The sequence below is a fragment of the Urocitellus parryii genome, chromosome 12, assembly GCF_045843805.1.
Source record: "Urocitellus parryii isolate mUroPar1 chromosome 12, mUroPar1.hap1, whole genome shotgun sequence".
In the NCBI taxonomy this organism is placed as follows: Eukaryota; Metazoa; Chordata; class Mammalia; order Rodentia; family Sciuridae; genus Urocitellus; species Urocitellus parryii.
The window spans coordinates 71,296,379-71,323,488 of record NC_135542.1 but is presented as its reverse complement, the minus strand read 5'-3'; the positions used below and the strand labels follow the sequence as shown (position 1 = coordinate 71,323,488).

Here is a 27,110-nt window from a genome sequence, read left to right as displayed (position 1 = left end):
AGTTTGTCTTAAACATTCATGCACAGGTTTCAGGGTGGATGTGAGTTTTTAGCTCATTGTATAAATATTAAAGAACTTGATTGCTGGATTATATACTAAGAGTATGCTTAGTTATATGTAAGACATAGTCAAAGGTTTTCCAAAATGGCTACACCCTTTTTCAGTCTCACTGGCAATGAATAAGAATTTCTGTTTCTCCCTATCCTCACCAGCATTTGGTATTCTCAGTGCTCCAGATCTTGGCAGTTCTAACAGGTGTACAGTGGCAACTCATTGTTGTTTTAATTTACAAATCCTTAAGGATATATAATGTTGAGCATCTTCATATGTGCATTTACCATCTGTATATATTCTTTGGTAAAGTGATTGGTCAGATATAGTGTATATTTTTAAATCTAGTTGTTTGTGTTCTTATTGTTGAATTTAAGAATTTTTTTTGTATTTGGAGAGCAGACCTTGTGTCTGGTTTATTTTTTGTACATCATTAATTTTAGAATCAGTTTATATATTGTCTTTCAAGAATGTACAAACACTTGTGTTACATGGACTTTACCTTCAAAATAGGGTAAAGGCCCTTAGTTTTTTCTTGTGTCCTCCATAGCATCCCACAAAAATTTTCTACATGCAAAGAGATATTCAAGAATGCTTAATTGACCACCTTATTGATTAATGTCCAATAGAAGCCTTTTCAATGTAGTGATACTCAAAATTTTGGTCTTCCAGGAGAAAGTTCAAACTAGTGGTATCAGGCAGGACATTGTGAAAATTATGATCCTCCTCCTGACTCATTTTTCACTATTAAGATGAATTACATATAAGCATCAAGGACAAAGAATCACAAAAAGGAGATTCTCCTAGAATTGAACATACATTCCACAGGCTTTAATTGATGGACTTGCAGGTTGATACCTGTATAGGTAGAATGAATTATAGAACAAATGGCTCAGACAGAGACAAAGTATGAGTAATACTTTTACTTGTATATATTTTAAAACTTCCATGACATAAAGTACTGTAAAAATAGTGAAGAGCAGGTACTGATTCATTCAAAAACATTTAAGTGTTTTGCCATGTGATGAAACACTGAGTGTATCAATTCGATATAGATCTACTCAAAAAGCTTTATAGTCCTAAAAGCCAGAAGAAACTCACAATAGTGATCTATAAAATCAAAAGATAACGGAATTAGTCGTGGCTGGAGGAAGTTAAGTCATTGATTCATCCAACAGATATGAAGCACTCACTGTAGTCCATGTTTCATGCCACATAATGGGGCTTCAGGGGTGAATTGAAAAAAAATCCATAATTTCAAGATCTTCTCTGAGCAGGAGTCCGTTTCAATGGGAGTGAAAGCTTCAGGAAAGCATCTCAGGGAAGACCTTGTAGAAGAGGTACATTTAGAATTGGCATCAAAGGAGACATAGAATTTAAATATCTGGAGCTGTGAGCAAATGATAGGGGAAGCACATTCCAGATACTGAAAACAGATATAGAATAAACGCTTGGATGCCTATGTTCCAAAAAAAACACAGAAATCTATTAGTTTCCAATTTCCTTTCCTTATTCTTTTATATCTACAAAAATATAATTCATATACTAAGAGGGTATATTTAATGAATATGACTTAGACATTACTTTAAGCACTTGCTGTGAGCTGGTAAATGTAAACTCATCAAGACTAAATTCAGAATAAGCAGCATTTTATGTAATCTGAGCTTGTTTTTACTTACTGGAGAAGACTGAACCAGGAAGAAATCTGCTTAGATGAGATGGTGTAGTAACAGGTGAAGAGAGAAATCTGTGTCACTTGCCTCTTGTTGAATCCATTTTCTACATCAACCAGAATGATACGCTAAAATTGATAAAATGAATCCTGGAAGATTAAGCCCAGGATATACATGAGAATTGACATTTCACACAGCAGAGTTAAGAACGGAGTATTTTGAATGAAGGACAAGGTTGTAGCAAAGGCAACACAGATGGTAGATCTAGAAGGAATGGTTAGGGTGTCATCATTGCATTTTCGATTCCACACGGATCAGTGCAATGAGGATAGCTAGCAAACGAACAGTGTACAAAGGTCTGGGGATTTTAGTTTACTAAAAGCGCAGATGAGCAACTGGTGAATGATTCTTTACTGAACTCAGACAATGCAAATGGAAGTAGAGTGTCTTAATTAAGAAAAGTGCTGCACTATTTGTTACCCATATTACACACTGTGTTTAAGTTAGTGTATTATGTTAAAATCCATTAGAAGGGCTGGCAGTGTAGCTCAGTGAAGAGTACTTGACTAGCATGTGTGAGACCTTGTGCTTGATCCCCAGCACGACACCACTGGGGGAAAAAGAATCCATTAGATTTTTAAGTTTATTAATAGACTGTGCATCTGAAAGATGAATGATCAGAAAAAAACTTCAGTTAGAGATTGATAAAGAATGAAAGATAATTTTACAGCAGAAGGCTTGAGTCGAACATAGAGAAAGTGGCCTAAATAACTGTATTCAAACAGGTGAAAGTTTGTCTTATGGAAAAAGGGCACAGATTACACTACAGTGATCCATCATGCAAGAATCATGAAAGGAAGGTAACTTTCAGTTCAAAAGGATTTTAAAATGAATAAGTTGCTCAGAAGTAGTGACATCACTGGCATGTTTCCAGTGGAACTTAAGGCAGGGAGATTTTAAAATAGCTTCTTGCATGGGGTGAGAGTTTAGGCTGAAGAGCACATCCCAAATTCTCAGGTGTTTATTATTTCATTATTCAGTATTTTCAGATCCCTGGCAAAGTCTGTCCCATTTCTTTCTATTTCAGACTTTTTTCAAAGTCTGTCCCAGTTGCCCTTAGCACATCATGAAACATTCTAAAATAATGGTCTGAGAAAAATTCTAAAGTTTTCTAGTTTTATGATTTCCAAAATAAATACTCATTTACAATTTAAAGTTTTAAATAATCTGAGCAAATACAATGGAAATAAAGTATTATATCTAATAAAAGTCATTTCATAATCTGGATAACCAAAATGACAGGCAAGGGATGTTGACTGTTTTATGTTTTAGAGTCCTAATATTATTTTAAGGAAACTCAGATTATGGTTATTCTCTTAAACTACCAATAGGGGAACAATAGAAAAAAAAATTTTTATGACTAGTAATGTGAAAGACTACAATACATATTTTGTCATCTAAACCGAAACCTAAGGGAAAATATTCAACTCTGCTGTATTGTTGAATTATATTTGATAACCCTTTCTATCCAATAATAGAGAAACAATATAGAGAGATGCTAGAATTGTCCCCTCCATTTATATTCCATCTTCTATGAACATTTTTTTTTTTTTTTGCCTAAGACCATAGATGCACACACGTGCACACACACCACATTTAAAATTGAGAAAAGAATTAGATTTGGAATTGTGTTTCACGTTAAAGGTTATGCGAATGATGGGACTGCTTTCTCATCATTATTTCGGAGTGTGGAGGCATATCTGATGTATCTTGATAATGATTACCGCTTGTCTCTGTGTCCTACTTATTTCTTGCATTATACATCAGCCTGAGCTTGACAGGAAGGATAAAAAACTCCCATAATCCCCCTGACAGCTCCCTTATGCTCTACAAAGGTTCCTGTACATGGTAAACATAGGTTTGTTGTGTTAACTACATCGACATTATGGAAGTCTAATTGCATATATGTTGAAAGCATCGTGGATAAAATCATACAGAATATATTCTTCCTTTGTGTTCTACACTGTCTTTATTTTTTCATGGGTTATATACAGCAGGAACGTCTTTGTGACATCAATAAATGAAAATAAACCCACTCTACAAATAAAAGTGAACAATTGCTCCCTGGATACATTTATACTATGTCAATATAGTCCCCTGACCTCAGCCAATGTGAACGTAGCTGCAATTTTGATAGAAAACACCAGATGTGAATGTAGGGTCTGCACCAGGCTCTACAGCAGTAATTGCTGTCAGGGCTCCTCAACATTCCAAAAGAAGTCATATTTTTTTTTTTCTGTCCTTCTTTTTCTATTTTTTTTTTTTTTTTTTTTTTAGGATTCCTTAAAGTAAAGCAGTATCTAACAGTACATTGAACCTAAGAGAATCCCATAATCCTAGACAAAGAAACAATTTTAAATCCTGAAGCAGGCAGGAAGAGTATGCTACTTTAAAATCATAACTATTTTGTGATTGTTGTGTGTTTGCTAAATTTTTATTTATTATTCAATAGTGAACCATTATGAATTGAAATATGTTAAAGTTTGTGACAAGCAAGAAGACCCTGTAGAATAGAATAAAATTGTAGAAATAAAAGGGAAGATCTAAGAAAATGAACGTGTTGGACTAAGTGAGGGAACTGATGAGGGGAGTTAATTGATTTGTTAAAGATCATAAATAGAGTGGGGGCAGAAACTGCCGTTCTCTTGATTCACAGGACTCTATTGTTCATTGTTCCCATGGTGGAAATGATGCAGCACAAAAAGAGAAAATAACATAATAGACCTGAATTCAAGAGTCTACATTTTAAAGCATTTGCCCCCGAATGTTCATATAATTTCATTAAACTCATATTTTACTTGTTTTATGTTAAAGTATTTTTCTTAATGTCTTTGGTTCTCCTAATGGAAATGTCTGTATTTATGTGTGATTGCCTCACGTTTAGTTACACTGGTTTTCTGAAGACTATCACCTTCAAATCATTTAAATGGCTGTTTTTCATCCCATATGGGTACCTCCAATAAGAAACTAGTAGTCTGTGATTATTTTCCTTTTCCCCCACAATAGTTAAAAAGATTATTTCTTCTTCCAGTCATGTTACATTGATAATTATGTAACATTTTATTTCTAACTCGATGATAATGTAAACTCTTACTTCTTACTTAAACAAAAATGCCTTTAATATTAAGCATGATACTGTCAATTGACTGAAGATAGATTTGGTTTTGTCATGCCAAGAAATGGTCTTTTTCTAGAGATTGATGTTCTTTTACTAGGTGATTTTTAAAAATCAAGAATACATATAGATTTACCAAACACCTTCAGAGTTTATTTCAGTGATTTTTGTTTTCCTCATTTGACTCAATGATGTGTATTGATAAGTTTTCTAATTTTGAAACATCTCAGAATTTGGGGGATGTGCTTTCTGCAGTCATACATAGCATTTGAAATCAGAAGGAGTGAGTTTCAGTCCTATGTTCACACTGAGTGGCTATATAAATTTTTGCTACATTGCTCATCTGTAAAATGATTGTACTATTAGTTATCTCAGAGTTATAAAGGAAAATCAGTTGTTATATAAAGTGTCACGTAGCAAGTAGCACTACCTGCACAGCTATCTCCACCATAGTGTGTTATTCATCTATGAACTCTTAAAGTCATGTAGACTATGTTAATTACGACTTTTGTATCTGTGACTATAATATAAATATATTGACCTATAGGGTTTTGTGTGTGCACCACATTTCACTGGTATTTGTATAAGGAAGCTCTAATTTTATGAAATTATAAGTTGTTCCATTTTTTTTTTATATTCTAAAACAGATTCCATCACTGGGAATTACCTATTCTTGATTTTTTTTTTATACTAAGGCAATATAACTCAGTAGAAGGTAAGAGCACATACTTTGGAGATAGATCTGGATGCAAATCCTGATTCTTCAAATGATTAGCAAGTTACTTTGGGCAGGTCACATCTTTATGCCTCAGTTTCCTTAGCTATCAAATGAAGGTCATAATAGTATATGCCTCACAGAGTTTACAATTCAATCAATATTCAGTGAATATTTTTTGATTATTATGGGTCAGACTGTGTCTTCAGGGCTACATTTAAAAAGATTAAACTGGAAACAGATGGTAGTCATTGACACTTAGAATTTATTGTTAATATCATTACTAGCAGTATTAATAGCTTGGACATAAATTATCTAGGCTAAGAGTCTTTTATGACTGGTAATTTCTGAAGTCATCTTTGTACTAGTGTTAATAACTTCTGAGTTTATCAGTTGTGACTCTCCAACAATGTATGAATATAGCTGGACACATACCTAGGTAGGTATTTTTTTCTTCTATTAAAGAGAGAAACTGTTTTTGTAACATTTTTATTGTAATACTTGTATAAGAAAAATTATATTCTGGAAATTAGCATGTGACAGTATTTGTGGCAGGAGACTCATCCTAAGGATAGCAAAAAATTTAATAATAGCAATAACTCTTAAATGTCCTTAATAGTCTCTTTAATCCTTAAAGAAATAGCTATTAAAATAACAAATGCAAGGCTTATTTTATACAATTTCCAGGGTGGTTCTTTCTTTGGATATCAAAAATATGTATGTTTTTCCAAAGAATGTTAGGTTAAATTTGTTTTAGGTAATTATTAATACTTCCTTTCTTGTGCACATATATGGAGAACTTGAGTATTGCCAAATTTTGCCTTAATACTATATCAGTAATCAGATATGTTATGCATTAACCAAAAAATACCCTCTATGATGAGTGCATTTTGTGGTCTATGTAATGTCAGTGTAGTCATTTGATAAAAAAATGCATTGAAATAGTTCAGCTCTTACAGTGTAGATTGGATATTACGATGTTTTCCTCTGAACAAGGAGTCTATGATCCATTAAATAAAAAACAAAATAAAATTCTAAGATTGCATTTAAATTTATGAAGTAAATTTAAACATTACATTTGAGAAATCTATCTTGAAAATCCTTTGAAATCTCTTACAGTATTTTTTGTATAAACTGTGATAGCAAAGTTTGAGATAGCCAATATAATTAATTACAACAGAAAATTATATTATTATTACTTCAAAGCAATATGAAGTAGTTTGATTATGATTAGGAAAGCTTATAAAAAGCTTAATGTTATCAAATGAATTGAACTGGGTTCATATTTGTTGTATCTTGGTCCAAACATAAATGCTTCTCTCATCTCACATTCATCCATCATAAAATGTAATTGTTAAATTTTGAGAGTTAATCATATATTATTACTTGTTAATTGTTGATAGGACTGTAACCAGAGCAAATATTAAATATCTTTCTCACTTTTTTATTGCTGTTGACATCAAAGATTGTTATTTGCTTAAGGAGGAAGAGTTTGGGTTACTTTTATTTAATTTCTAGGGTAGCACTGATATTATTTTTATGATTCCTTGCATAAAGTATTTGCTTAAAACTGACATACTTTGGCAACATGTTGGGTGAAATCAGATCAGATTAAAGAATGATATCATTAAATTCTATATTCATGCTTGGAAGCTTAGGAAGAAAAAAGATGATGATTGACAGCCTGATTTCAAACAATTAAGTTTTAAAAATTAAATAATTTGAAGACTTTGGATTTATAAATAGAAAAATCATATTCATGGAAAAAGCACATTAAAAGGGTCTGAAAATTGGTGGAGTGTGTGTGTGTGTGTATGTGTGTATTTAAATTGCAGTAATGGGGATCAAACCTAAAACTTCACACATGCCAGATAAGAATTTACCTCTGAGCTGTATTAAATAGGAGAGAAAAAAATATGATAAATATTGACATTCCCAATCATTACCTAGAATTGACTAGGTCAGGTAAGAAACTATATTAAAAAAGTATTTCCAATAGATCATATTACAAACATCAACAGTTCTACCTATTACATTATTTTTAGTATTGTGTTACCATAAATAGTTAATGATGGTTCCCATCATTTATCTGAAGCCATTTAAAAGCTTCATGTACAACACTATATACAATGACTTCTTTGATACACAGCAGTCACAACATTCAGATCTACATTTACTTTGTTATTGGCCATGGTATTTGGAAAACCTGAACTGCCGTAAAATTTTGGTATTTCTTTTTAAATATCTGGTTTACTACCTTTGGGAAACTACAGCGAAATCTCTCATTTCCTTGCCTGTTATAGTCACAAATTTTGTTTAGCCAAAACTCCTTGACTCATTTTGTTATTATAATACATTCTATAGCATTTGATTGGTTTAAGTTAAAGCATCTTTCCAAAATGGTAACCAGTGCTAAAAATGATCTTAAAAAATCTATTAGCTATAAAAACAAAAGTTACTAGAAAATAGGAATGGAACTATGGAGATAGAGAGGAGACATTGGCTGCTCCTCCAAGTTCTCCTCCTGGGCAGAGTCTTTCAGCATCTGGTGACACTCCAGATTTTTAATTAAACCTGAAGGATTCTGCACTTCCATTAATGTTCTTAGGATTCTCCAAGTATGAGAAAATCTGTCCTGGTCCTAATTGCTGGCCAAGATTTAGTCTACTAGCAATTCTGAACAGTTGGTCTAATTTAATACCCATTAAAAAGACTGACTGGGCTCCGCCCACCCCCATCTTGGCAAATTTGTCAGTATGTAATCTTCATAAAATGAAAAGGGTTTAGAGGCCCAGGATACTCTCACATCACATCTTTCACGTCTCAAGGTTCTTGAAGGCTGTACAGAGAGAGGAAGAATTACGTGGTTGAAAAATACTAGTTTGCAACCAAACAGGTCTGGGTTGGCTGCAACTAGATTGATGGTTCTGCTGTGTGACTTCAGAGAGTAACTTTTGGTTTTGAGTTTCAAATTTCCTCAACATGGAGACTGGAGGGCAGTAAATAGTGTGTGGAGTGGAGTTTTGAAAAGTACTTGCTATGCTCTTGGTATATATAATTGTAAGAATGTTGGTGTCTTGTTCTTTCCCAGAGGCTTACATTGTTAAATCTAAACTGCAACCTTTTCAAGCACCTTGGACCTACCAAGAGGAACAGTGGAATGATTGATTAAGCTTATGGAATCCAGACCAGGCTGCCTGGGACCAAATCAGAGCTCTGTCATGTGATTTGGGATAAATCATGAAACTTTTAAGGCTCTAATTCCTCATCAATTAAAATAAAGTGATAATACATGTTCACATATATTATTTCTTGTAAAGTGTTTACAGGGGATGCCAGTAGGTAGCAAGAAGGATAGCTGTTATCATCAACGTCATGCATCTGCTGTCAAATACTGCCCATCTTGAGTAGTCACTCTCATTTGGGAAGCCTTGGCAATCATATAACAAAACAGTGACTAATTTAGATATGGTTTCCATTTGGCTTCATAACAATATTTGTGATTAATTTCTCAGTGCATTTTTTTTTTACCCTCTCAGTGAGGTTTGGTTTGTGTTCCTTTTGAGAGGACATATTTGGCAGGGGAAGTATGTAAGTGGGATATGAGATCACAGCCCATTAATCTTGCAGTAATATTTAATACTCCAAAGATTCATCAAAGGTAATGGGAGTCCACTTAAGAATTCTGTTAATCAATGAAACACGGGCTTCCTGTGTGGCTCTGGCTTTTCAACTGTCATCAGCACCCATCTTTAATTAGGTGTCTCCTGGGCTCCATTTGGTAAGCACTGAGGAAGTTTTGCTTCAAGAAAGCATTTTCACAGATACTACTGTCCATTTATTCAACAGATTCAGTACCCAGATCCAGATCCACCCTAAATCCCTAAAGCTCTCAACATCGTGAAATATGGAGGACCATTAATTTGGGGATGAGGAAAAACAAGAGCTAACCAGGCAGAAGAACAGCAAAGGTCCTGAGATGGTTCAGGACCATGGTGTATGGTTCAGAACATGGAAACCCAAGGCTGGGGTGGCAGAGCAATGGGAAAGGGAGACAGAGAAAGAGCTTGAGTTCTTTGGCTTAGATGGCAGCTAACTTGGCTTTGCCTAGGTAATTACTCTGGGTTCTCTTTACTCTATTATCAATATTCACTAGTCTGAAAATATTCTCTGGCTCTTCCAGGTGAATGTGAGAAGGGAGAACCTCCAAGAGTCTCCAGGGATTACTGCTCCGGAGGGAGACATTAGAAATGAGCCTTTATCTCAAGTTCAACATATCCATGAGTTGTTCAAATTTGAGCACTTTGTGTTTATTTGGCTTCAAAATTCTTGGCCATATTGCAGGGCAAATTCACATTTGACTTCCTTGATTTGACATTTTTTTTCTGGAATTGGATGAAGGATCTTTCTCTTGTTTGAAGTGACATATTATTCACTTCTCACAGCACTGCATTTTGTAACATGGGCATTGAACCCTGTTCATTTGCTACTGTATCTAAACAAGGACTTGAAAGGGTTATAGGTTAGAACTTTTCTTTCTTTAACTAATTTGGGGAAGGTGCTTGAAAAACTAGTCAAGTGATTTCAAACAGTATTTTTAAGGTAGAAATTATATGAAGAACCCTTGCTATATCTTGAGATAAAAGGGCTCTCTAGAGAAATAAGTTAACAAGACATTCCACCCCACAAAGAAGCTAAACATGTTACATTAGCTTTGAAATATAAGCATAGAATGATGAATCATTTTTTGACATTGTAGAGCAAATGACTTTTGGAAAATGTGACGAGTCCCTGTTGATTCAGAATGTCTTTTATATATCGCATTTCATAAAGCACATTGAAGAATGACAGGAACAAACAATTAGATGAATGTCAAGATGCATACTGTTAGGTTCTATCAACAATTTTCAATTCTTAGATTGGAAAGTTTTAAAAATACACATAGCCATTTATTTTTCAATTGGTTTATTTCTGCAAATGCTGTCTTTTAGTTTTCTGTGCATAAGTCCATTCAAATAATATCCAGACAAATTTTCTAGACAATACTTACATATGTTCATTTTTATTCACATCCCTGTATCTGCAAAGAGTCTATATATTTGTATTTGCATCTGCATTTGTCCATAAAAGCATCTGTCTTTATACTCGCCTATTTTCTCTCCTTTGAGGCCTGTGCATATACTGTTTTCTCTGTCTGGAAAATGTTTACATTCATTACAGATTTCTGTTCACCTTCAGGACCTCAAAGAGGCTCTGCTTAATCACTCAGTTTCTCTCATGCCACCCAACCCTTCGCTTTTTTGACACTTGGTGTGCATTATACACTAATATAAATTTTAATGTGTAAAGAAACAACGTAAGTGTATATTTCACAGTGGAAGCAGCTCTGTCTGCTTTATTAACCACCCTTTTCCAGAGCTTAACAGAAGGCCAGGAGTACAGCAAAAAGTTTTGTTTTCTGAAAGACTAAATAAATAAACATAGGTGATTACTAGACTTATTGGTATTGTGGTAGTTCCAAAAGTTTGCTTTTAGTTATGCGAGAAATCCATGTATTTGCGGTAAATCAATTGTGTGTGTATGTGCGTGCGTGTGTGTGTGTGTGTGTGTGTGTGTGTGTGTGTATGCATCCAAAAAAATCCATTTGAGTTTTTTGAGTGATGGGGAAGAGTGGCACAGTGTTTTGTGAGATGCACTGTAGCTAAAAGATAGTCAATAAATATTTCTTGATTATTTTTGTGGCAGAATTATAGTTTTCTGAGGATTAAGAGAGGTCATGATCACTAGGAGCTTCATTCAGCCTTGGAGCTTCTGTTCTCTTCTGAAAATTCTGTTGTGCTGGAATTACATGCATCAACATAGACTTGTGAAGGCTGGAAGAATTATTACTTACCACTCCAGGGATAAGAGAGCCTTGCTGCTTGTGTAGAAAACAGACTAGTGTTGTGTTGGACTTTCTATGCTCACATGCCCAAGTGTTCTTTTTCCGAGGATGTCAGTCCTGCTCTAGAAGTCAATAAGAAAGAGAAAACAAAGGAGAAGGGTTGCACTGTCAGCTGCTGTGGAATACATTTCAAATTAGGGCTTGAGGCTTGTGAAAGGCAAGACAGTATTATCAGAAAGTCAGTCCATCAAACTCACTGAAAACACCACCTCACTATTATTTCTTGGTTGCAAGTCACAATGCACAAACAGAATTTTAGAAAAGCTTATCCATTCCAAATTAATCTTTCCATTCCTAAATTACTATACATAGCTTATATCAACTGAGGAATTTAGAATAATTCATTATTCTCTTGATATGTTTTTATGTTTTTTGGAGATTTAAAATAATGAAAAGGTTCATTTTGTTTTACCTGCAACCTAGTTTCTAAGGTAACATTTACCATGCAAAGGGCTAAAATTACCATAGAAAGATATTTGGTCTATTTGTCTAAAAAATGTTGTGCTCTGAGCTATGGAAATTTGGAACATTAGAGTCAGACTGTAATTATATAGTCAGTTCTCAACAAAAATGATGGTCCTAGGATACAACAAGTAAATGAAGTCCACAAATAAGCCCAAACCTCTTTTGAAGGAAAACCTTTTTACATAGAAATGTCCAAAACTAGTAGAATTGATAGAATGTTCTTTCTCTGTGTGATTTCTGGTGGAGGTTAATAATCAGCAACATAATGGCCCAAAGACAAGGAATCAGAAAGAAGCAGAAAAACAAAGATTTTTGTTTTAATCAGCACCTAAAATACAATGTCTGTTTCATATGGTTTTCTAAATGACCCTACAATATAAACAAGGCTGAATCAAAACTCAACCGAGGGTTTTTTTTTTAAACAATACATTTTTTAAAAAAATATCAGAAAACATGAACAACAACAATACCTATCCATACCTGAGCAGCCCACTGCACTTTGTACAAGCTTAAATTGAGCCAATTTGGGTCTGAAAACTCTATGCAGCAACCCGAGGAATCTGTCATGATGCCAAAACACCAGGCTAAGTGTCCACATCAGAAGTATTACCTGCAAACAATTAAGAAAATCACACAAGACATCAAGTCTATCCTTATTTCTTATTCTGTTTGATTTTTGCTCCTTGATTTTTAGGAAAGGAAAGATTAATAAAGGAATAGTTCTTTACATATAAGGAACATATTTTAAGTATTCCTTCTTCAAGGTGGTTGGTGTTTCAGTACATAAGGGTACAAAATTAGTGAGATGACTCTGTTTTTGCAAGAGGGGAAATTAGCTTTATTTCATTCTCAGCTGTGAGGGTATGATAGCCCAGGTGTGCTATTTATAATAGGGGGAGTATCATGAAAAAGGCTTACTTGACCATTCTAGAAAACATCATAGAAGTAGTAGAATGCTTTCTCAGACATAAAGAATAGTCTAGTATTGGCTCAATCAATGAAATAAACAAATATCAGAAAAATCTCAAAATTCCAGCTTAGGATTTTTGACCCATTCAAAGATATAGTAGCCAGTCACGGAGCAGACTAATGCTCTCCCAACATCATCTTGATTCTGGACTTAATTTCACCTAATGTAAGGGAATTGAAACACCGAAGGGCTGCAGTATTGTCCTGAGAGCTCAGGGTCTTTCCCCTGGTTCAGGAGAACTCATTGTTGTGACTTGGATTAGGTGTCCCCCAAAAGGCAAGAAGGATTGGAGGAGAAATGATTGAGTTCTAGAGCCTGAGCCTTTCTTAGCCCCTGATAGGGATTAACTAAGTGGTGACTAAAGGTATGTAGGGTGAGGGTAGAGGAGGTGGGTATTGGGGGAGTGCTCTTGGGGTATATATTTGGTGATCTGAACTAAGTTTCTACTGCCTGATTATCACCTGAGCTGCTTCCCTCAGCCACCCTCTTCTGCCCATGATGTCCTGCCTTACCTCCAGCCCTGAGGAATGGAGTTTCCTGTCTCTAAATCAAGACCTCTGAAACTGTGAACCCCCAAATAAACTTTTCCTCCTCAAAAATTGTTCTGGTCAGATCTTTTACTCATGGCAGTGAAAAAGCTGACTGAAATATCCATTGATCCTTTTCTCACTTAAACCACCAAGTCCTTCATACTTAAGGGGGTGCGGATTCTTGCCATTCAGGACTACTCTTCCATGCCTCTGAGGAGAGGGGTCATAATTTCTTGGGAAAGAACATAGATGGTTCACAAGGCCCCACAGGCTACTGATTCATCACCCTAATCCGATATTTTCTTCCCCCTCTCAAATCTCTGATTTTAAAAGACAATAAAATCCTAGAGTTTTGTAAATTTTGAAAAAAAAAATCTAATCCAGACTCAAATCCAAATTTAGGAGGGTTGTTTAAAAAAAATCTCAACTGCTAATTTCTTTTCCAATTATGTTTATCCTTGCTACCCACTTTGTCTTACATTTAGACTTTTCCTTGAACTAAATCTTTGATATAGAGAGAAGAAGGAATTTTTGGAATGATCAAGTGGCCTCTGCTTCAGTACATCTAGTGATAACACAGCTTATCCCAAATGTGAAAACAATTAGATTCTGAAATATTCTCTCTCTCTCTCTCTCTCTCTCTCTCTCTCTCTCTCTCTCTCTACTGGAGATTGAACCTGGGGCACTTAACCACTGAGCCACATCTTTTTTTTTTTATTTTTTATATTTTATATAGCCCTTTTTTGTATTTTATTTAGAGACACAGGGTCTCACTAAGTTGCTTAGGGCCTCCATAAATTGCTGAGTCTGAGTTCGAACTCACAATCCTCCTGCCTCAGCCTCCCAAGCCATTGGGATTATAGGTGTGCACCACAGTGCCCAGCCTAGAATGTTCTTTCTTGATCTGGGGGTTAAACGGATGTTCTAACTTGGGTCAATCAGCCTTTCTGAACTTTAGCTTCCTCATTCATAAAATAGTTTAACTGCTTCACACGTCCTTGTGAAGGTTAATGAGATATTATGTCCTCTAGCAAAGCTGCAATGGCTGCATAATTTGAGCATTATTTTAACTAATTTCCATCAACCCACTGTGAAGCTAAACATTGGTTTAAAAAAAAATAGCAATGGGAGTAGTGGTAGTAATAATAATAGGTCACAGGTGCTGTGTAGTCACTAAGTATGTTTAGAACTTTATGTGCTTTATCTCACCAAAAGACAACTGCAGTGGGATGCAAGGGTTCTGGAATTAAATAGTGGAGATCTTTGCACAACCTCATGAATGTGCTAAAGAACACTGAATGGTATATTTAAAAGGGCACATTTTATGATACTGTATGCAAATTATATCTCAATTAAAAAAGGAAAATTGGATGTGAGTTTGGGAAAATTACAAATGTAAAGGCTGTCAGTTAAATGCTGTACAGAATATGATGATTAATAAGCTAGTCTTTTTTCCTACCCCAAGCTGTTTTTAATATGTTCAAGGAGGTAAAACAGGCACATAAAATCTGACTCCTAAGGCAATGAGTAAGGGAGAACTATTCCAGGCTTACGAAGTTTTATTAGACACTTGTAAGACCTAGAGATGACCAAGAGATGACTCAGGGCAGAATCTCATGGACTTAAAGGAGCTATGGCATTAGAAATAAATATGCTATCCTTAGTAAAGATTTGATGGGAAAACAGAGATACTGTTCTTTCAAATGAATCACCCTTAAATGAGATCTCTCTGCAGGACTAGGACCTAAGACTTACCCAGTACCTAGCCACTACTAGTTCTGTATTGGGTGGTGCTGTGAAATGTAATTGTCCAGAAACAAAAAAAAAACTTTACTCTGCAGTAATCCTTTTCTTGATTCAATCTCTGAGGATGCCTTGGTTTCAAAGTCTTTTCCTAGCACTCAGACAGAGCTAAAGTCCTTCTTTTTAAGAAAGTCCCATCGATTTGCTTAGATTCCAGTGCCCATACTTAGCTATGTGACTTAGGAGAGATTGTCTAAATGTTCTGAGGAGATAGAGATGGGGCACTTACATTTTCACATGTCCTGGGAGTTTTAGGTATGCTGAGAGGTGAGATGTATTGTATCTAGGCCTTGTGTCCAGTGAGCACTCTGATACCAAGGTCCTGGAAAGAGGAGTGAGAGATAGAAGGAACATAACTTTTATGTCCCTAGGTGCTACTTTGGTCCCCACTGGTTGAGTTACAGCTGTCCCAAGGCAGGCTGTCTGCTGATGCCTACTGGGAGGCACCCTGAGACCCTTCAGACACCTCCATCCAAAACATCTTGCTCCTCCCTGACTTGCCTCAGGCTCTTTTGTGGACCTGAGTATTTCCATGCATGGTTTACCTTTCCAATTTGATTGTCCCCAAAGACAAAGAACACACTTTCCATGTTAGTATTGTCCTCACATGTAGTCTAGATATTAAACAATCGATTTTTATTTATTAGCTGAAGGAACAAAAAAGATACTATTTAATGAGGAACATTGGATAGGAAGAAGGAAACTTTTATTTTTGAAGTGGTGATGTTTTGGGGAGTAGGGGGCATTTTCAGTTCAGTCTCTGTTTAAAACAGTAGACTAAAACCCCTTCGTGACATTACAGACCATCTGGATTGATAAACGTACTTACCAGTAGGACCGCTAATTCACTTGGAAATGTATTTGGGTTAAATTAACATGTTTGTTTGGTGCTGTGGGAAGAGGGTGCTCTCTGACAGTCCCTGCAGTTTTGCCACTCCAGTGACAGTGACTATAGGCCCCAGAGTCCCCATCACGCCTTAAAACCTTTGCTCCCTGGTGAGGATTAGTCTCTGGGGGACTAACCTTCAGCCTGACTCTAATTTCAATCAGCGGTGTAGATTTGGATCATGGGAGTTGTTTTGTGTTTGGAGATGAGCACAGTCGTATAGCACAGATGAAGGCGTTGTCTCATTCTGTCCAAAGTCGGGCCCTGGAGCATGGGTCTGTATTGAGAAGTTTCTACAACATGAGAGAAGTTTCTACAACATATGCCGGCCCCCTGCTTATCCACATGCCCCTTTGGGTTGCACGTTTGTTCATCCTGCTTGGCTAATCCCTAGGAGTGCAACAAACAAACAGGCAAAGAAGGAGACAATCTTTCATTTTTTTTATTTGTCTCTTTTCCTGGGCATAGTTGTGCCAAACCCTTCTATACAGGGACCTCAGAGTAGAGGAGAGAAAGCAGTGGATTGAAATCTTATGAAACATATCTTCTGTATGACAGACAGAAGGCTAAATCTCTCTCTCTCTCTCTCTCTCTCTCTCTCTCTCTCTCTCTCTCTCTCTCTCTGTAGTAGATATTCTGTTTATCTATTTCATATTTCATATGCACATAACTTAGAATATATAGACATCTGTAACATGCAAACCTCTTGCTTGAAAATGCCCAAGACACTGAGAATACCATTAAATCTCAATCTTGCTTCAGACATATTTTTCAAATGAATATGTCATTTCAGATGGTATTAGGCAGTACATGAAATCACGATGCCACTGTTAGAACGTTCAAGTACCTTCCCAGAGTCGAATTGCATGATGTTTCCTTTTAACTTGGTTTAATATTATAATCCTTATTCAGAAATGAGCTTTTGTGAAAAAATCAATAATTACCTTTGTCACTATTTATTTAATGAATCCATGGAAAGACTTCATTAAATTATAAATGGCTCATTACTGATATTCTCATAATAGATTTGTGAAATGACGGTGGGAGCCAGTTATTCATTTCAAGGAAGATACAATACAGGGAGATCAGTACATGTCCAGTGAAATGACTGCTGGTTTTGCTAATGCAATATTCATGAGAATTTGCCGAGACAATCACATTTAATCCCAGAGAATAAGAATGTGAAATGAATTCTTTTAAATTGTAATTATCTATTGGCAAGAAAGTTTAGCAAGTTTTATTGTTTATATAATTGAAATGGCTTGGTATTCTGTCAATATGGGAGGGTTGTGTTTTGAGGATATTCACTGTGTCTGAATGATATGGTAAAACCTAGTCCTATAAATATGCTTGATAGGAATATTTTGTACTTTATTTACATTTAAATTTTTTTTTCTGGGAGCAGGGGGTGATCCTTTGACTATCACTTATATTTAAATTGTGTGTGTGTGTTTTTTAAGGCCTTGATGTAACTTAGTGTGGGGTAGATAGAGTAAAAGTGGGAGGTAAGGCCTACTGTTGGTAGCTCCTTTAGAGGTATTCACTACTCTAGCTAACTCCATAGTTGTAAGTTGAGAGCTGAGGCAAGCAATCAACATATCCAAGAACAGATGGACATAATTTAAAAGTCAGAAGCTCTCTAAGCCTCGCTGACCCTTATTGTTTCTTAGATAAGTTGCAAGCAGTCAAAACCCATGAAATCTGAGGATTTCTGTACCCTAGAAAATAATCGTTTTATATATCCAGCTGCAGAAAAATGTAAGGATAAGTTAAAGGGACTTATTTCTGAGTTTGAGATACTATTTGGCTCTAGTACTGCAATGCTTCTGCTCACAGAACTTGGACCTCCTTAATTAATAATTAGAACTCTGGGGAATCTTGGTGATTGTGATCTTCCTGTTAGAATAAGTAGAAAACATCAAGAATTTTTTTTCCAGTCTTCTCCTGATTTAAGAAACATGTCTACATTAGAAAAGACCCCCCCGCCCCCGCACCCAGCAAACAGTGGTCAACTCCAGGATAACAATTATTTTCATGCCTTTGTTATGTTGCAAGGGTTGGTTCTTAGAATGCACCAAGAATTTTAAATTCCTCTGTGGGAATATTTCTTCCTGACCCTAGGGACATCCAGGCAGAGTCTCAGCACTACTATAATCATTCTTAGATAGTAAAAAGGTCACCTGTTCACTTTTAGACATAAAAAGTAACTTCAGTTAGTTCTTGTACAATAACAAATAACTTACATCTTCTGTTAAGCCCTCTCTGTTATCCCTACTTGGTCACACTGAAGAGGCCTCCTGTACAGGGAGGAAAAACATGATTTTTTCCTCTCAGTTCCATGAATCTCACTTCTCTTCTCCCTCCCCAATCCTCCAGGGATGAGGCAGAAGAAATAAGGGCAGAAATGACCTTCTTTGGCCAATACCATGGTAGCCATCTCATCCACTAGCTTAACCTGTGCTTGAAGCTCTTGAGAGAGCACTTTTGGGAGGCATGCTAATGAACTCTTCAGAGTTCTTACCAACATTATTAGAATTTCCTTTCTTAAAATTCCCTTGATACCAGGTGCAATGGCATATTCCTATAATTACAGAGACTTGTGAGGCTAAGACAGGAGGATTGCAAGTTTGAGGCCAGCCTTAGCAACCAATGGAGGTCCTCAGAAACTTAGACCCAGTCTCAAATGAAATAAAATAAAATAAAATAAAAAGGGCTGGGAATATAATTTAATAGTAAAGTAGCCTTCTTTAGTACTCAAAACACCAAAACCAAAACCAAGAAATTCCCTGAGGAGGGTAAATGCACTTCCTTCAGATGGCCATTTGGGATTTCTGCCTCAATCTCTGGATATCCATCACTGCAAATTCAAGTTCTTTCCTGTGGTAAGTTTTTTGCACCCTTGAGCCTCACTCCTTCCATGGCTCTACTAAGCAGGACACCACATATTCTGTACTGGCTCTCTAATCTCTGGCCACAGGTAATGTCCTTTGTCCTATCTGTGATGCACAAGTGGATTCCAGTGCTGTAATATCTTTTTGCTGTGCCCCAGGGTATCAGGCAGCCACAGAGTTTTCTTCTCTTGAAGATTTTTCAGGTATATTAGATCCCAGTTTTCTAACTACTGCAACCACTGCTGCCATATCCCAGAAGATGCATATCAAACTTTCTGGGGTGTTCCATTAAAGTGTCCTTCCCCTGTACTTTAGATAAGGGAAAAGTCCCCTTTCACCTTGGAAGTATGTGTGAATCCCATCACATCCCAACTTTCTTCTCAAATCCTCTTCTGATTATCAGTAACCTCTTTGCCTTTCCTCCTTTTTTTTTTTTTTTTTTTGATGGACCAGATTTGGAGCCCTAAAAGTAGTTGACAGTGCTCTCCTTTGCAAATCTGGCTTAAGCAATTTTATACCTAATTTTGTAAGATGAACAAGCAATCTTTTTTTTTTTCATCTTCTTAAGATCTCAGCTAAAATTGCAACAAAAAGAATCCACCTTTTAACATCTTAATAAATTCACATATCCATTGTTACTATCCTTTATGAAATTATTGTAAGTATATATTGAGTGATATGTAGCAAAAAACTTTAAAACACAATAGGAGACCCCATGGTGCTTCTACTTTAACAGGAGAGATCAAACAGGTTGCAAAGAACAGTCAGATTTACCAAATCTCTAAGCTAGCTGTGGGACCTCAATCAAGTTACTTTATCACTCTGGGCCTTGATGTCATCATCTGTAATATGGAAATAAAAGAGTATCTCTCTTATGGGACTGTTATGAGTACTGCCAGAGTTAGTATTTATAAAGTGTTCAGAATTCTACATACATGACCAATTGTTAGCAAACTCAAGAGTGGAAATAGGTAGAGAAATTTTAATAGTTGTTTAAACTTTTGTTAGATTGTTTCTCTCAGACCTACTTTTATTTCTCATCATATTTTTTATTATTCTTACTTTTAAATAGATGTTATTTTAAGTTATTTCAGGTTTTATTTTTAACATTTCAGATGATTTTCTTATGTTAGCAAAATTCACATTTCCTCATTTTCAATAAATTGCCCAATGTAATATATGTGTATGTGTATGTGTATATATATATATATATATTTTTTTTTTTTTTTTTGCTAGTGCTGGGAATTGAACCCAGGGCCTTGTGCATAGGTATCTATATTTTAACACACATTAAAAAACAACTTTTAGGATATCTGCAGTGAGAAGATAATGAGCAATGTCACAAATAACATCTTCAATACTTCCTTTCAGTCAATGCAGCTTTATACAGGACTTTTTATAAGACTTCCCAGGGCAAGCTGAAGTCATCCTCCCGCTGCCTCCTTCAATGATGAGAATCTAGCAAAGAGCAGAGAGAATGTGGTCCAAACCTTCAGGCTTCTAATATTCTGACTTAAAATTTCTACAGGAAAGAATGGGCTGTGTGGCTCTTAAACCCCTCTCCCCCCATGTGGTTTCTCCCATCTGGGGTTGGATGAAAGGTGAGCGGTGGACAGTTTGAAGTTATGTCCTCTGACAAGGGCCTGCAGCACAGGTATTTCCTGCTACTGATGAAGGGCAAGCCCACATGCTTTAAAAGTCAACTGAGCTCACGGTGGACTTGACAGCCCTGCTGTTAGAGAATGCTCCTCAGAGGCAGAGGACGTGAGCACACGTTTCTTTGCCACCTTGTGTTATGAAATCCCAAAGTTAACAACCACAACTTTATACTTTGAAAGATTCTCCATGTTACTTTGCTTAACACAGAGAGCAAGTTAACTTTGGATAACTGTATCATAGCTTCATCTCAGCTTAGATATCATTGAAAAATGAGAAAACAGAATTTTGGTACTTCCACATCTCTGTTAAGTCATGAGACCTTGTGGGAGTCAATGTGATAATTTCATCTGTAAACTAAAAAAATTGAGTCCATTTGAGGCTGTGAGCCTTGGTTTTGTGAATAATGACTAAAAAGTTCACTCATTAAAGGCCTGTCTTTGTGCCCCTACCCTTTAGAATGATTTTGTACATTGTGAGCATTTGTCATTTGACTCTAAACAGATTTCATTGCTGCAATGCCACTAGTTACTAAAACGGAGGGTTTCTTTCCAGTCTCGCTTTTCTTGTGAAATGAGGAGTGTGGATTAAAGGAGTTCTATTAAAGGACAAGAAAGGAGGTGGCTTCATGCAACAGCTGTATATTTCTCTCTGGAAACCTCTGGGAAAAAAGCAGCTCAATTCCCTTGAAAGTGTGTCTTTGGGAATATCAATTATCCCTGAAAGAGATGTCTCACATTTACCAAAATGTCAAGATCTTTCTTATATTATGAGGTGTTTTTCAGATGTAAAATCAGAGGAAAGCAGCTGTTGTCCAAAGAATATCTTTGAACAATCCCTTGTATGTAATTCTTCTTAAATGCCGATTATTCAGTTCAACTGAATACACCTCTTTGTTTCCTTTCTTCTTCCCTTCCAGCACCAAGGAAAAATTGGAGTTAAGTTTAATGTCGGGACAGATGACATCGCTATTGAAGAGTCCAATGCAATCATTAATGATGGGAAGTACCATGTGGTCCGTTTCACGAGGAGTGGTGGCAATGCCACGTTACAGGTGGACAGCTGGCCAGTGATCGAGCGCTACCCAGCAGGTAAGCAAGTGAATATGTATCTGGGGAAGATTTTATGGAGGAAAAAAAAAACAAAACTGGAAAACAAAGCACTGTTTTGCGTCCGTTTCACCAAATTGTGGTTTTCAGAAAAACCATCAAGTATTTATTGGACTTTAGAATCGTGAATGTAATGCTGTCCTAAACTGTTCTTGTTACAGTGTACAAATGACATTTTATAGGCGAACTTGAAGGCACACGTTAGCATTTGCAAAATTCAGGACATCAGTGAAAACCAGAAAAATGCACACATAAAAATACACAACATGTCAAAGCTCTTTTTACTGGATCCTTGCATTTGAACAAAGAAAAGGCTTTGTCAAAAGTAACAAAGTTAAAATTTAAAACCAAGGGAGGGAATAGGATAACATTTGCTTTCTGAGAGAAAGTGAAGCTGGACTGCTGCTTTGATGATGGTGCACAGCAGAAACCCGGGAGAGGTGTGAGGAGAGCAGGGCATGAGCAGAGGTGGAAGGGGCAGCAGACATCACAGCTAGAAAAGCAAAAGGAGCCTTTCAGCTTCCTAGAACCGTGCAGTTTCAGGAGAATTCTGTGATGCTCATATCACTCATTTTAGGTGTGTAAACTGAATCTCAAGGCATTATTAATAAAATAAAAATTAACTTGTTCATGCCAAAGAGTTTTGTCAGTACTGTTATTACACAAAGGTGGTAGGTTAGAAATCTAATAAACCAGTGCTACTTGCAGTTGTGTATGTTCTCCATTAAAAAAACAGATATGTTATTTTCAAGTAAAATACAAATTTAAAGTGCCAAGGTATTTGCTGTCATTATATTTTGGTACAAAATTGCTTCCTCAAAGAATCAGTCTCATTTGTCTCTATTCCCCTTTTTAGACAGGCTAATTTTTGTTGTTGCTGCTGCACAGCATACAATTTATAACCCAGTATAAAGTACAAAGTGAAAATTCATTCTTCACAATACAAATGATACCCAAAATATACATATAACTAACTCCTCTATTAGAATTATTTGTTTCAATGGAAGAAATACTTTGATGAAATACAGATTTGTTCATAAATATCAATTTTCCCTAGGACTGACTCACAGTTATGGAATGAAATGCCCCTTCTGCTTTTTCTAGACCTTTCCTAATTTGTATAATTCTACATCTTCAAGTTCCATTTCCAACCTATTCTATATGATGAGTGCTTTGCAAATATTTGCTGAATTAGATGTAATTAAAACCTGCTCCGTGACAATATTCCAAAGCAAGCAAATTAATAATATGTCCAGTGCCTTTTATAATACTAGTGAATAGTAGGCGATCAATAAAATGTTTGCCAAATTGGTATCCTGGGGAATTATCACAATTTTACACTACAAGTATATGAATAGTCCTCTGTTACCATCTACAATAAGATGAAGGAATGGAACATCTGAAAGCAAAGTAATTTAAATATGTGTTCAATGCTTCAGAGCCCCTGATATTCATCTCCAGTGCATTCACTGAAGACCAACTATAAATGTACTTGACAAACAAATAAATTTCAACTGCAGTGGAATTATAGAAAAGGAAGTTGGTAATCTTCCTAAGGTAGGGAATAACCAATTCCTATGTTCTGATAGGAAGTTATTGTCCTGGATGCCAGGAAAACATAAAGCAGGGTAAGGTCTAGGCTCTGCCATGGGATATGGTCATCTCTAAAGGTTGACCTGAGCATGTACAATGGTAATTCCCATTACTCTTACTCTGTGGCTGTTTCCTCTTGAGGGATAGCTTTGTTTCAATAATTAGTTGTTTAAAATTATCTTTATTTAGTAACATTTTGCTCTTATCAGCACTTCCCATGTTGTTATCTTGAAGAACTCCTTTCTGGTTGTTATTAATACTTACCTACAAAGGAAAGGAAGAAGTCATGTTCAAATTAAATTGGGAAATTATGGGTTAAAGTAAGGTAAAAATTTCCATTCTTGGATCTTATTCTGTTAATATGCGGAGTGCATCTCTAAAAGACAAAAATAGCATGTCCTTTTGCAAGCATGGGTCATCCAAATCTAGTTTTCTAATTCATCAATGTATTTTGGTAGAAACTTCATTTTTTAAAAAAATCTCTATAACTCACAATTTTACCATATTGTATGTGATTAAGAAGCTTGTAATTGTATGTACCAGAAACCATGATCTGGGCATAGTTGCCAAAAGATATATTCCCTATCTTCATGTGTCAGGCTAATGTCCATGTTGAATACTGGTACCTGTATTGGGGCAGTGTTAATTAATTCTTTGAAGAAATATTTATATTTTTAGATTAATATTTAATACATACAATTTCTCATTTGCCAATTAAATAGAATAAGAAACACAACATGAAATTTATTTAGATATTAGAAGCTGGAGGTACCATAATAATTAAGGAGCAAAACTTTAGAAACAGTTATTTTAGATCCAATGTTTTATATTTAGTCCAAGATCTAAGTATTCTTCCCCCCATGTAGTATTTGAAGTAATATTAATCAATCCAGAGTGAGCCAAGCTGCAGTTATTCTGAAGGGTGCAAGCAAAAAAACAAACTTGGCATCTGCCCACAAGAGAATTAGAACACGTGTGAGAAATTTCTTTACACAGAAATTAATGATCAATATGTAAAGAACTCAGAGGAGCCACTGTTGTTGTCACCAAGTTTATCATTATTATTATTATCATCAATCATCTGCTTTGTATTCATTACAGCATGGTGTTGTAGTAGGAAATAAACAATAAAAATTCCAAATATTATTTCTTTTGGAGCTTAATCTATCTGCAATAATGCCATAAAGGCTGAATACACTTGGATTTTTTGTTGTTGTTGTTGTTACTGGGAATTAAACTCAGGTCTACTTTACCACTGAGCTCCATCCTCAGCACTTTTTAATTTAATTTTTTTGTTTGTTTGTTTGTTTGTTTCGAGATAGGCTCTCATTAAGTTGCTGAGAGCTTTGCTAAGTTGTTGAGGCTGGCCAAACTTACAGTTCTCCTGCTTTAGCCTTCTTCATCACTGGGATTATAGGCATAGACCACTACACCCAAGTTCTGAATAAAAATTTAAAGTGTTACTAGATTAAAGTTTTTAGAACGAAGTGCTTTTAAATACGAGTTTAATAGCAAGATGTAATATATATCTTTTGTATTAGTTTGTGGTATGGCTATTTTTATTTAAAAAAGTTTTGAGTTATTATTCATTAGAAAAGTAACTGGACTAATGCTTTTACCACCAAGTCCTATAATCAAAGAAGCAGGAACCAACAGACTATATTTGGTTCCTTTTAAAGTGCCTGCACTGCAAAATATAGGTAATAAGGTTGAAATTAGTAATTAAGTACAGCACTTAACCTTCCATTATAGGGCTTTGTGGTAAGTGCTTTTCTATGAAGCAATTCATCTGGTAGTGACACTATACCTTTAATGAAAAGCACCTAAAGCATTGACCAGTAGTATTACCCTATAATTGTCTGGAAGGCTTTCATAAAGAAACTAATTAGTAGAGGTAGATTTTATGCTCTTTTAGAGAATATGAAATATTCCTATAACCTAATAATTCACATTTTAGAATAAATATTGAACTTTCTGAATAGCATACCCAGTTTCCATTATTTTCTGTACATGGAACAAAGTACAGAAATAATATTTTGCAAACCATTTAAAGTTGGGAAAGCCACTTCTTGGCATATGTCAATTAAAGCTCTAGAATACAATGCATCATTAATCTCTGATTTGTCCTTAATTACAGTCATGTAGCAAAATTTTCTTTCTCAACAAAAAATAGACCTCCTTTTCTCATTACATATGTTCCACAAAGCCTAATATTATCTTGCTTCTTCTGACTTGAGATTACTCCAAATAAATCATACTCACCTTTGAAAATAAAACTGAAGTCACCTGCCTACTACGATGTTCCAAAGATGTCCTTTCTATCTAAGTAAGATTGAATATTCAATTTATTCCTAAGTTAAAACATCAAACTAGCAAGAATTTGCTGGATCCATACTAGGCAAAAGGAACATACTAGTCTTACAGTCTTGTCATAGAGAGAATTTTTAAGTGTTTAATATTAAAAATAGAATTCATGGGAAAATAATTTGGCCAAAAATAAGCTATGGAAAAAAAAAGTCAACAACAAGAGATTTCAAAGAAGGAAGACATCTTGAAGTAAGTGGTGTAGTAAGACTGCGGAAAAAAAAAATAGTGGACTTTACTTGAGTCTTTTGAAGAGTGCATTCATTTAGGTGGGGTTAGCAGAAAAAGAGAAAATATGTAGGGAATTATGAAATAGTCTATATGTCAAAAGAAAAAGGACCCAGGGAGTATAGAAAAAAATAAAGAAGAATGCAGAATACATTATAAGACCTGGTGAACAACTAAATAAACAAAGACATTCCCTCTGTTTAGTTTCTCTTTTTCCTTCTCTCTTTCCTTTTCTCTCTCCCCCTTAATCTCTTTCTCCTCTCTCCCTGCTCTCTCACTATTAATTATTCAGTTCTTCACTTTGTCACCAGAAGGCACTAGACACTAATGAACTTGAAACCTGTGATAGGAACAGATAGAGAAACCAAAGGCCTGGTTCTTGATTGCTAAAAGATTTGTCTGGTTGGGAGACAAAAAGGATTAAGAACACCTACCAAACTCAAGTGAACTGTGTTAACTGTCAAAATTTCCAGTTCAGTGTTTATTGCTATTAGAGATTAAAGAAAGAAGCCAATGGTATCTGAAGTGGTGTGACAAAGTAGATCAGTTAGGGATGAGAGGATTTGAAGAAAGGAATCGCCCCCAGGGAAGATTTCATAGAGATGCTCTAAGTATTTTGTGCATGATCATGCGATTTGGCTGAAAGGTTTTGTGAGCATTGGCTCTAAATCTTATCTATTTCATCAGTGAAAACTAGTACAATATTTCAGAGACCAAGAAAGCCATATGGATTATTGCCCTTTTAATTCTACACATTTAGCATAGATTTATTATTTTTAATTGAATTCATGAACAATTTTTCAATTATCCCTACAAGTCATTCTATTATTTAGAGTTTTCTGTTTGGGTATCCAGGTGTTAATTAATTTCATTAGGACTTTAAATTTATATTTAACCTAATTTTACTACTATGATGTATTTAAGAATATCTACATCATTTACAATCATAGCATTTGAAAGAAGGAGGAACTTAAAATTCCTTCTATTCCAGTTCCTTCATTTTTTTTAAATGACAAAAGGGAACCTTGAAGAGGCCACCAGATTTCTTCAATATTAC

General features: G+C 35.5%; 1 protein-coding gene across 35 annotated transcripts in view; it reads left to right on the top strand.

Annotated features, from left to right (window-relative positions):
* Window positions 1-27,110, top strand: part of Nrxn1 (neurexin 1) — a 1,068,088-nt gene that overhangs the window by 890,477 nt on the left and 150,501 nt on the right. For all 35 annotated transcript variants that reach the window (XM_026385712.2, XM_026385711.2, XM_077792122.1 and 32 more), the window contains one exon: window positions 21,679-21,850. In XM_026385712.2, the coding sequence (XP_026241497.1) occupies window positions 21,679-21,850 (172 nt within the window). The remainder of the gene's footprint in view (window positions 1-21,678; window positions 21,851-27,110) is intronic.